Raw genomic sequence first — 12,524 nt, 5'->3', positions numbered from 1 at the left:
GAAGTAGCATCTCTCCTTCCATTTTCTCCACACGTACCAAAAATAGGAAAAATCAAATTGCTGCTGTGTTCTGCTAGCTGCTCTGACTTCAAGCACGTGTCCCAAACAGTCTAATTGGAGGGATATTTACCCTTCTAACTCTGAGTACTGAACACTATGAAGATGAAAATAATCTTTATGGCCTTTTGCATTAGGAGAGGGCAAAATGAAGTTAAGATTCATTAAAAAGCCAGTGTGTTAGCAAAACATTTGAGGAGATCCAAGAGCAAGCTGATTGTGTCCAGAATCAGTTCAACGACTGCTAGGGTGATACGGCCCCTTCACTTTCCCTGCCTGATGGTTTATCCGCCTTCCTTCATTCACTCCTCGAACACTTAACCAGCTCGCACAGTGCAGTGCGATGAACCAAGCAAGGTGATGCTAGAGCGGGGAATTTAGGAGTACTGAAGGGATTTTTTAGCACATTATCAAATTCTTATGGAGATATTTTTCACAGAGGTTTATTCCTTAGAACCCTCTACTTCTCTCCCCTAAAAGAATAAGTTGTTCTTTATAGCCTTGTTCAGGCTATAAAGTTCAGGAACACAGGCAGCCTGTCCAGAAGAAAATCAGTGTTTAGGAAAACAAAGAAAATGGATGAGTTGACCTTCCATCTCCAAAAGTCAGGGCGGCTTATGGAGAGACACGAAACACACACAACACAACACAATCTGCGCAAGTCACAGTCATGGAAGAACCACACCCAAAATTCCTGAGAGTGTGAACCTTGACTGCCTTACAAACACAGACCGTAAAGGACGGTAAAGCTTATTCGGCTGTAAAAGATGCTGCTGGTCTCTAGTTCCTTCATTGACGCCAATTGTCTTTTATTTATAATCACAACTCTTTTTTTTTTTTTTTTTTTTAATTTGAGTGCGTGCTTGCATTCCCATCTTCAAATCATTGCTCTCCGCCCAGCACAGAGCTCCCGCGAGCCTGCAGGCAGCCCAGGACTCCTGCGCATACCAGGCTCTCTGGTCTCGGCTCTCCCTGCCCCACGCCGCCCACTCACATCTGCCAAGCTCTGCTGTTCCTCCACGTTCTTCTCCACATTGGGAGTTTTTTGCAGGCGTGTCCTGTCTCATGCTCCCCATCCTCCGCTAGCTCTCCTTGCTCATCTCTTCAGCTTTGTTCTCTTCGTCCCTGAACTCTCATCTCAAATCTTTTCATGCCTAAGATCGTGTTTGGCAGAGAGTCAATGCTCAGGAAATGAAACAGAAAAAATACGCTTTTAGGGGCTGTTGCAGGAATCCTACCTAAGCAGAGCCGTGCCTTTCTTGAAAGAATTCTGGAGAGGAGCTTGGGTAACTGCTAAGGTTCCAACTCCTCAGGACTGAGCCAGGGGGACACATGGTGTCCTGTAGAGACAGGAGCCAGAGACGTGAAAAAAGAGGGAGAGGCCGGGAGCATCTCACCAGGTCATAAGGGGCTAAGCGGAGGGGGCTGCCTCTTAACGCTTCATAAATTCTGTACACCTTGTAAAATGGTTTGTAAGGAGATTTCTTAGGACATCTATGAAGGGGTTAAAATTTGAGCCTGAGTGATACACGGCAGACCTGTAGGGTCTCACGTTTAAGATCATGTACCAGGAAATGAGCAAAAAAACTTGGTGTGGCTTTTAACAGTGGGTTTCAAACTAGGCAGGGCAATAGAATCACCTGGGTAGCATTGAAAAACCAGGCAGCACCCAGACTTATTACATCAGACCGTCTGGGGTGGAACTCGGGCATGGGTATTTTCACAGCACTCTCCTAATGATTTCAACGTGCAGCCACATTGAGAACCATCAGCAAAGAGCATCCCAACCATAAGATTATGTCCACCAATCCTGTTTAAGGGCTGGGAGGCCCCAACTGGCATCTAGGTTTCATCTCAGAAATATCTATTTAACTTAAAGCTGGGCTGAAGGCCAGGTGTAGTGACTCACACCTGTAATCCCAGCACTTTGGGAGGCTGAAATGGGTGGATCACTTGAGGTCAGGAGTTCAAGACCAGTCTGGCCAACATGGTGAAACCCCATCTCTACTAAAAATACAAAAATTAGCCCACTGTGGTGACACACACCTGTAATCTCAGCTACTGGGAAGGCTGAGGCATAAGAATCCCTTGAGCCTGGGAGGTGGAGGTTACAGTGAGCCAAGATTGTGCCATCGCACTCTAGCCTGGGTGACAGTGAGATTCTGTCTCAAAAAAAAAAAAAAAAAATGCTGGGCACAGTGGATCACATCTGTAGTCCTAGCAGTTTGGGAGGCTGAGGTAGGAGGATCGCTTGAATCCAGGAGTTTGATACCAGCCTGGACAGCAGAACCAGACCCTATTTCAAAAGAAAAATAATAATACAAAAAAGATGTATGAACTTAACTAAATTATTTTAAACCTAGGGTATTCTTACATTAAAAAGAAAAATGTTAAAAAAAAAAAGTTGGTTTCATTTTCTGCAACTATAATGAGAATAGTCAGTATTGTAATATCTTCTAATAGACTCCATCCTCCTTTTGCCCAATTATTAACTGTCTATTATGTGCCTAACACTGGCCAAGATGCTTTACATGCATTATTTTTCTTAATTCCTAATAAAAATCTTCCAATGCATTTTCCTCTATCCCAGTTTCCTTTGGGTTGAGAAAAGCAGCACCTTCGCTGAGTGACAGTGACCTGCACAATCACAGTGAAGAATTTTATCAAAATTGGGAAGCTTGTTGGGTCTTGTCCCTCTCTGTAAGCAACTTGAATCCTAGGAGGACCAGGTTCCGGCACACATGTCTGGACTCATTTCGCCTCCATCTAAAGCTCTGCTTCTGTCATTTGTCTGCCTCGCTCACCTGCTCCAGGGTGAGACCCACACAGGAACCAGGGTGCAGTGCTCAGGGCCCAGGAGGCTGAGTCTGGAGATGAGAGGAAGTCACTTCCTTGCCTGAAATTTCAGTCTCTTCCTTAGCAAACAGGGATGTTAATTAGCACCCCATGCCCTGGTCACTCTCAAGGCTAATGAGAACAATTCAAATAACGTTTGAGGACCTCCTGGTATGTTTGGTTCAAATCCAGCACCATCAATGAGCAAAGACTAGGCTGGCCTCAGCTGTTACCTCCCAGACAGTTTGTCGGTTCCTGCTCACCCAACCATCATATTCCACAACCTCCGATGCCAAGGACAACAAACAACTTAGCTTTTTCTTTTAAATCATATCTAGTTCATGACTTCTAGAAGCAGAAGGGAATTCCTTTTCAGCATTTGCAGCGTGTCAAGAAAAGTCCCAGAGATCATCTTTGTAGCTGTACAGTCAAGTAAAGCACCCTATGTATCTGGCCCTGTTTATGTCCCCTGTCAAGACTGTCAAGAGACAGACAAATGTGTAAGAACTGCAGACATTAAATACAACAGGTGTATCCTGGTTGTGTGGGTGTCACCAATGCCATGGTTCCCGCTGTCTCTAAGCCAGGCTCTCCCTTAGAAGGAGTCTGCCTGCTGGTGAAATCCACATTGGCAGTGGAGAAGCATGTGCTAAAGTCTAATCTTCCATTGTAAAAAGAGAACAGACTAGCATTTATCCACTTTTCTATCCCACATGGACTGCCTCCAAATTAGTAACAGAAAGTTAAACGATTACCAACACCAAGCCGAAGAGGCAAGTTCCCCTGATGCTTCTAGACTTGAGGGAGCTCTAGTAATCTGGTCACTACTTAACCAATAGTAGGGCTTTGGGTGAACTGGCCTGGTCAAAATCCTCCCTTTCCACCTCGGTTCCATCACAGCTAGCACAGTGTCCAGCGCATATTAGACAGTTAATAAACATATTGTAAGAAAGAATAGTGACACTGCTATTAAGATGGTGTTTAAAATGAAGAGAGGCCAGGCAAGATAGTATAAAGTGAATCCATGGGAAACATGCCTTGCCTACAGAAGACTATAAAATGTTGACTATAATGAGACTATAATGTGTTGCATTGACTATAAATGAGAGATTTAGAGTATAGAGTAGACACACATCTTTTGTTGAGTTTATTATTCAGTAGTATGCTGTCATAATCAGATGATGGAAATATTATAAATATGATGATACCAGAAGCAGTTCTGATTTGTCTTTCTATCCCCAAGACCTAATCCCCTTCCTATTACAGGGTAATGAATGATGAGCCAAGTTGCTCTTCCTATTGCATCTTCCAGCCACTAAGATGCACTGTCTCTCACCCATAAAACAGGTTCCAGTTTCCTCTCACCTTCGTGTTAGGATCTTATGCTATGTGGCACCATGGCACCCTCTTGGTAATACACAATAAAATTTTGCACTTAGTGCATTTGTTTTTTTTGTTTTGTTTTGTTTTTTGTTTCTTTTGTTTGTTTTTTTGAGATGGAGCCTCACTCTGTCACTCAGGTTGGAGTACAGTGGTGTGATCTCGGTTCGCTGCAACCTCCGCCTCCTGGGTTCAAGCGATTCTCCTGCCTCAGCCTTCTGAATAGCTGGGGCTACAGACACGTGCCACCACACCCGACTAATCTTTGTATTTTTAATAGGGATGGGGTTTCACCATGTTGGCCAGGCTGGTCTTGAACTCCTCACCTCAGGTGATCCACCTGCCTCGGTCTCCCAAAGTGCTGGGATTACAGGTGTGAGCCACCATGTCCCGCCAGTGCATTGTTGATCTACTCCTAAGATGCAAAGATCAGACAAAACTGCCTCAATTAGGTCATTATTTTCATCAAGACATTTGGCAAGATATTTTGGGCAGAAGACTGTCTTCATTGCCACTCATCTCTTACATTCTGTCATATTTATATCATGATAGAAAAGCCATCTCCTCCTATGCTGATGGAAGCCAAACAGGTTATTCTGGGAAAGTGGAACTTAGAGGCTAGAGGGGTCATGCAAGATTCCTACTCCTTTTCTGTCAATAAAAAGGCTTATTATGAATTCATTTTTTTTTTTTTTTTTTTTTTTTTTTTTTTTTGCAATTAAAAGCAGACAAGCTAGGGATCCGGAATTTTGAGTTTAGCAGCCCAGACATACCTTCTCACTCAAAAACACATTCACCAAGGTTGCCAGGCAGCTGGCAGGATGTTGCAGTTTTTCACCATCTTATACCACAAATAGTCGATATTTCGTAGTGATGGTGTTAGTTTTATTTTTGTTGCATTTGAAAGCAAGAAACATGTTTAAGTATTTTGAACACACCGTTTACATATCTGAGATGAAGAAACAAGAAGCCAGTTGACTTGAATGTGTGAGTCAATTCCCGAGGAAATGCTGGCCAAAGAGAGTCAAATGGGAGTGGAACTACTATTATTTGAAATAATGACCCACTGGGGAGCCTTGCTGTGCTACAGTAATAAGATTTGACAGGTAGAAAAAAGAAGAGATCAGGACATAATAGAAAAACACAGCTAGAATACACTTACCACATTGTAAGTTATTTCTTTTTCCACAAAGGTGGGAGGGAATATGAGGGGAGGAGGCGGAGGGAACACAGTGGCATTAAGGACAGAAAAGAAGAAAGTTAATTTTGCTTTGTGCTGCTAATGGATTTCCAGCAATGCGATTTTACTGAAGCCTTATGCATCATCCTCTTGTAAAGGTCTACAGTGACCCTTGAATGTCATCCTATGAATTCGCCAAGAAAATTAAGACACTCTAGTAAAAGTACAGCCTTGAAAGAAGACAGACTTCCAGATCTGTGCCCAGCTAGATCTGTATGATACACAGAACACAGGCTGGCAGAATTGGCCATCAGCCAACCTAAAAAAAAAAAGAAATCAAAAGCAAGTTCTGTTTGTTATTTTGTTACATTTGGGAAAGAATTCTGAAAGATGCAGAGGAATATCTGCTACCATTTGACCCGGAACTAGCAGTTCAACCACATTCAGACACTCAGTCTCCAGTGCCAAGTGGTTCTGTTTTTCTAGAGAACCCTAACACACCCCCCATTATTAAACAACCATCCAGTACTATTTTATTGAGCATTCAGAAGCAGACCAGCTTTACTCACATTCTGTTAACCCAGTTTTTCCTTCCTTCCATAAACTGTTTGTGAGAGGCAGTCCTGCCAGTGCAGCTAAGCTGTGTGTGACTGGTAAGGTCTCCTGGGCCCTCTATGCCCTTTCTCCCTCCCCAGGTCGTGCCTCTATCGGAAGCATGCTTGTAATACTTAACATTCTCCTGGGGCCAGCCTGTGTTCTGCCAACAGCACATGCAGGAAGCAATACCAGCTCTTAGAGTAATGTGGGCCACAGGGAATGAGCCATGAAGGTTAAGATGTGTTTGAAAAAAAGTCAGTGTTCTTAATCTCAGGATGGTAGCCAGATCTAAGTACTGATATAAGAAGAAAAAGAGAAAGAGGGAGAGAGAGAGAGAGAATAAGAGACAGGAAAAGAGAAGAGAAGAGCATAGGATAAAGGGAGGGGGAGAAAGACTACCTTTACAAAGCAGGAAGGACATTGCAATCTTGGGGTTGCACTTGGCCATGAGTATGTGGAAGGCTGGTGCAAGTGAGGTTGGAGGGGAGTCAGCTCCTTTCCACAGTGACTCTGCTGTAAGAATTCTACCCTCCCCTGAGAGGAGGAAGACCAATTTCTAACCATTTTAAACCCAAGCAATAGAACTGTAAAAAATAGGCACATACACTTGTACACACACACACAGACTAAACTGTTGACATCTGAATAAACTTTGTGGATTGTACCAATGTCAATGTCCCAGTTTGGGTATTGTCCTCCATGTAAGATCTTACCATGGGGGAAGATGGGGAAAAGACATATGAGACCTCTCTGTATCTTTTTGCAACTTCCTGTGAAAATATAATTATTTCAAAACATAAAGCTAAAGAAAAACCTCAAGTAGAGCTAGAATATAGAAAATGGAACTAGCTGCATAAGAGTTGGGCCCTCCTCTATGCCTCAAACTACCCAGCCAGCAACGCAGAGGCCACAGGGGGCGGAGCTACATCCATGGACTCCAGGACTTAGAGACATACATCCAAGCTTTCCAGCTGCCTGAAGTCAAATCGAGGATTGGTCCAGTGGAGTGTACCCAGGCCCCCACCATCCTCTGCTGAGGAATTTCACTCCCAGAGTCTGTGTCATTGGATTTTGTCTTCTTCCTACTGATTCCATTTGAAAGCCTACCGCTAGCTGTTAATAGAAGCCATCCCGACAAGGTTGTCCTCCCCTCGACAGCTGCCCAGGTCTAGCCCAGCCTAGGCCACTAATGGAGGTGGAAGGCACAAAAATACCTTTGGAGCTGAGATCTGTTCAAATGCTGCTCACTCTAAACCCAGCTTGTTTATCCAACTCTATTTTACTCCATGAATGTCCAAGAAAACCTTTCTAGGAGAGATTTGATTGTTGCTGCCCTTAGTATGCAAAACAGATGCTGCTGGCTGTTCTCCTGGAGCTCTTCCTCACCTCTGGCAGGGTTCACATGCTGCTGGTTTGGAGAAGCCTGCCTTCGAGGGCACACCTGCCCGGGGGAGAGGGGAGCAGGGGTAGTTTGGGGTTTGCTGGGTTCACCCACTATAATGCCGTCCTCCCTTGGGCTGAAGCCATAGAAGTCAACAGAACAAAGAGCAAGGAAGTGCCACATAGAGGCCAAGGAAGAAATATTGAAAATGAAGTCTTCTATTTCATGATGAAGCTCTGACTTCTTTCCTGAGCTCATTTGCTGAAATACAGTGAAGTATCCGGAGGAAACACTTATCTCTTTCCTCAAATTCTCAGAACACCAACTCTGATTAGCTTTCCGATGTTATTGTTTCAGAAAGTCCAAAGTCAGATGATCCATCTTACATGATTAAAAGTTACTGAAGCAAGGGTCCAAGGGAAAGTCTCTCCACTCTCAGCCTGCCCGTCACTGTTCATACTGTAGAAGGAGAACTGCTTTAAAATGCAACCTACCATCTTTTATTTTGGTAGGTGATTCTGAGGCATTTGCAGTATCAGTAAAGCCTGGAAATTGATAAAGCGATTATTTAAAGCAGTGATCGCCACCAGGGGTGAGTTTGTCCCTCCCGGATACTTTGGTAATGTCTAGAGATATTTTTGGTTGTCACAACCAGAGGGTATGGGGGTGCTACTGGCATCTGGTGGGTAGAGACCAGGGATGCTGCTAGACATCCTGCAATGCGCAGGGCAGCACCCACCATAAGGGATATCCAAAACAAAATGTCAATAGTGACAACGTTGAGGAATCCTGCTTTAAGGTTCTCAGCAAATTTACTACAATTAACCACTACTATTCATCCAGCAGATAATCACTGGAGATCTAGTATAATCTTAAGAGATTATGTATAGCCCTGGCACTGGGGAGTCAGCTTTGCATTATCTAGTGGAGGAATGACAAAGGTATACAAACAAATATAATGTAATCTAGAACATACAAAGTGCCTGAGTGGAAATGCAAATAAATACAGAGAAGGATATGAGTTTGAGAGGGTGGGATTGGGGGAGGAGGAGGAACCAATGTCACTTTCCCCAAGAGAACCACAAACTGCATGTTTACACTCAAAGATATCAGTCTTGCATATAAATTTGAAATAGCTGCTAGGAAAGCTCACCAAACCCTTAAGCGCTTTTTAAGCAATCTGTCTTTCTACTTTCATATACATATCCTCAGAGAGATGCAGCCTACAGCTTTCTTTGTGACTTTGTGCTTTATTGAGATTATTTTTCTAACAACAATGTGTTTCTAGGACCAGGAAAATGCTTTATTTCCTTCTCCCGCCCTTAGTTGATTCTTACTATCTATACCTTTAAAATATTGATACACATACAGTGTAATTATATAGCTGCTAATCAACAACACAATACATACTTAGCCTCTTTTATTTTGCCTGTTTAGCAACTTAAATTTATCCATAATTTTGAGGATGCACCTTCCTAAGCATCTGTTCATTGGCTTCTATCTTTTTCAATACTGAGTGCCAAGGATGTAGCAGGAACTATCGTCTCCAACCCCGTGCTCCTATTTTCCAGGCTGAGAGAAACCCTGGGACAGCACAGAGATACTTAGGAAGGAGTCCAGTGAGCATAAGACGAAAGGGCTCTTTCCCACCCTTAGGAAAAGTAGTGACTGGTCCAAAGGGGTTTTGATCAAACAAAAGTGTACTTACGTTAGCTTTGCCAGGCTGAAATTGCCTAGTGATCATTTCCATTGCAGATATCATAGACAATGATGCATCTTCCAGGTCAGCAATGTGGATGATAAAACTGCCTGGAACACTATCATTGGCAAATGTGAGCTCATAGCTAAGCTGAAATGGAAATCAGTTATGAAACAGAACTACCAGATGCCATATGCCTGCACACAAAATATTCTGGGCAATCTTACAAACCAAATAAGTAACATATGTAGTTGAGGTTCTGCTTTGTGAGTTTCACTGCATAATACCAGGGAACAATTTGTTTGTTTGTTTGTTTGTTTGTTTTTAACTCTGGCTTTGAATCTTGACTCTGACACTTTCTACTGTCGGGATCTGGGTAAGTTCATACAACATCTCCCAGTCCATGTTTTCAAAACAGTAAAATGAGGTAACTCATACCTATCTCTTCAGATTATTGTTTATTCTGCAAGTCTGGGTCCTGTCAGGAAAACGAAGACCATATCAATTATTTTAACAGAGAGAATTTGACATAGGAAGTTGGTTAGAGAACCAGTTGCTGGAGAGCCAAAAGAGCAAAGAAAGGACCGCCGAGGGCTGGGAGAGCAAAAGGCACAGGTTATAGGGATTAGAAACTGGATGTTTGACAGAAGGACCCTATGGAACTGAGACAGACTGCTAAGGAAGGGGTGACAGCTTCTGGTGTACTGTTATTGCAGTAGCTTAGGGCCCCCACAGAGCTGAGTGTCAGCTGATGCTGGGAAGGTGCAAAAGAGAGCCAACTGGAACCAACTTCCACTGCCAAGGTGTTGGTCCATCACCAGTGACACTCCCAGAAAGTACTCAAGAAGGAGTAAGTCCCTTCTTCAACTCCAGCATCCGTCTCCCTGCTATCTTGACTGGCAGACAGCGAAGGAGAAACATGATTACCGAGAGCCCAGTTAAAAATCAGAGGAAAGAGGGCTGGATTTGGAGTTGAGAAACAGCTCCAATACACGGCCCATCCATTCACTCAATGCGTACATTTATGGAGTGCTTACTGTGTGTCAGACTGTGAGGCTGTGAGACTCTCTGCTAGGTGCTGGGGAACCTAGAGAATTAAATGGAAAACACTCATAAAGTACAAGGCTCGGCTATTAGTACAAGGTAATCCTCTGTTAAAAATAGCTCTCCTGTCTCCAGCCCAGTGGGAAACATAAAGGAAAAGGAAACGGAAAACAAAACGAACAAAACAAAACAAGAAACTAGCTCTGGCCTTTAATGAATCTCATGTTTAGATTCAGTGTTGCAGGATAAGCCGTGTAGCAAAGTACAGAGTGATACGTTTGTACACTTACCGAGAGTGCCAGACATCACCATTTTAAGAATTCAAGGAAACAAGAGAATATTTGGGGTTAGGGAAGCCTCCACAAAGAAGATGGGAATGAGCAAGACCTGAGGATTTAGATAATAGCCAAAAAGACTAAGACCATTGCAAATGGGAGAAAGCACACAAGCGAATCAAACATGGTGGGAATGTGCTGGTGTGTTGGTCTCAAGGAATGGAGGATGGATTTATGATGTGGAGGATGGAAGTTGGACCCAGTCACTCATTTCTGGACTTTATTCTGAGGCATAGCTAAACCATTGGAGCTTTGTGAATGAGCAGAAGTTATATGCAGAAAATATTATCTTTATAGCCTCATGATATCTAGCACAATACCTGTACATAGTGGAATATTTTGGGGGGGAAGTATTACATTAAATGGGATGGGATGGGATGGGATGGGATGGGATGGGATGGGATGGGATGGGATGGGATGGGATGAGATAAAATGGAATTACAAAGGCAGGTCTTAACTTTGAAAATCTTTTAAGAAAATATTTTAAGCCTAAGTATTAATGTCTACTCAAGCTCTCCTAACTTTTGTACCTCCCTCTGTTTTGATAATAATAATAGATACTTTATTAAAGGCTCTATGCAATCCATGAGCAATTTTAAAGCCAAATGTTCAGGAACTAAAAGAATTCAGGCAATGATAAAATTTTTCTATGATAAAAACGTTAACAAGTAAAGATATAACCCAACTAGCAAGACACTGTTCATTCCATGAATGGAGGCCCTGCTGTCAGAGTGAACATGACGTTGGCTTTGAAGACACTGGGGGAAGCTGATGAAAATATCACAGGCTTATTTTAAAAAGTGTTGGGCAATATGCTTTTGAATAAATGCAGTAATTCGTGTGAAAACAATATTGGTGCAAATTTTGAATATGTTTGCAGAATATACGATGTACTCACAACTATTGTTTTCTTCTTTGCAGATCCATTACAAGATTTTGGCTTTTCTATTGAAAAGTGTTCCAAGCAATTAAAATCAAATATCAACATTAGATTTGGAATAATTCTGAGTAAGTAAAAAAAAAAAAATGATTAGCATGAAATAAAACATTGCACAGCCTCTTCCAACTCCACACCCCCAATGACTTACATTAACTACAATGACTGGCTAAACTACTGTTTCCTCACCACTCTCTGGAATTAACACTGTTTACATCTTCATTTTCAAATCTCTCTCTGGTTTATATCCAGGTAGGGTAGAACTCTCACTTAAAGCTGTACTTTTGTATTAAAAAGACTCTAGGCACTCATTTGGACGATATAAGCACCTGGAATCAGTATACGCAGCAAAAAAAAAAAAAAAAAGGAAAATATTTTGAGATTAAGTATTAGTGTCTACTCAGGATCTCCTAACTTTTTTAGTTATCTCAGCAACAAATAAATCTACTACCAGCAGTACGGTTTGTCATTTGTGTTATTTTGTATCCCAAATAGTTAATACAAATTTTTAAACCTTGACATAGGCAAGGAGGAGATGTAATATTTTCTCCCCTACCCCAATCAATAAGCTAGAGCACTTTCTGATTGTTTAATTTTCATCATATGATCATGCAATTATAGTTAGTCAATATATTTGCTATAGCTACTAGACTATCTCCTTTTCCAAAACAGTTATATCAAAATCAAAGTAGAGAGGTTTAATAAACTTAGCATGTGGAATCGTTCCAGAAAAGTGGGAGAAACATTCACAGAAATCAAGAACTCTCACGCAACTTTGTATTTCTAGAATCTTATCCAGTATCTGGACTCTAGCAGCAGCTCGAAAAATATTATGGGGAGAGAAAAAGAGAGAAAAGAGAAATGGAAGAGTGGGTGGAACATAAAAGGAAGGAATGGAGAAAAAGGCAGAGAGAATTGGGAGCCACCACCATGGGATCCACCGAAGCTTCCTGTGTACCTGTGCTGCAATACCTCCCTGGTGACAGCAGCAGGTATATGTAGGCATGACCACACCCCACCACCATCATGGGGAACAAATGATAGTCTGCAGCTGAGAAATTCCAGAAGCCAGACCTGCA

At 42.3% G+C, this 12,524-nt stretch overlaps 1 protein-coding gene and 1 long non-coding RNA gene across 12 annotated transcripts in view; one reads left to right on the top strand and one right to left on the bottom strand.

Annotated features, from left to right (window-relative positions):
* The window catches only part of LY86 (lymphocyte antigen 86), a 63,651-nt gene that overhangs the window by 22,594 nt on the left and 28,533 nt on the right, over positions 1 to 12,524 (top strand). For all 11 annotated transcript variants that reach the window (XM_010381709.2, XM_030928168.1, XM_030928164.1 and 8 more), the window contains exon 3: positions 11,430 to 11,516. In XM_010381709.2, the coding sequence (XP_010380011.2) occupies positions 11,430 to 11,516 (87 nt within the window). The remainder of the gene's footprint in view (positions 1 to 11,429; positions 11,517 to 12,524) is intronic.
* Positions 5,144 to 11,511, bottom strand: LOC115896812. Its single transcript, XR_004056696.1, has 3 exons — positions 11,407 to 11,511; positions 9,139 to 9,279; positions 5,144 to 7,975 (listed from the first exon to the last, which is right to left on the bottom strand). It is a non-coding gene; the product is annotated as an uncharacterized LOC115896812 (long non-coding RNA).

Source organism: Rhinopithecus roxellana, chromosome 4, assembly GCF_007565055.1.
Source record: "Rhinopithecus roxellana isolate Shanxi Qingling chromosome 4, ASM756505v1, whole genome shotgun sequence".
Classification (NCBI taxonomy): Eukaryota; Metazoa; Chordata; class Mammalia; order Primates; family Cercopithecidae; genus Rhinopithecus; species Rhinopithecus roxellana.
Note: the sequence above shows the minus strand (reverse complement) of the source record. Positions and strands in the feature narration are given on the sequence as shown.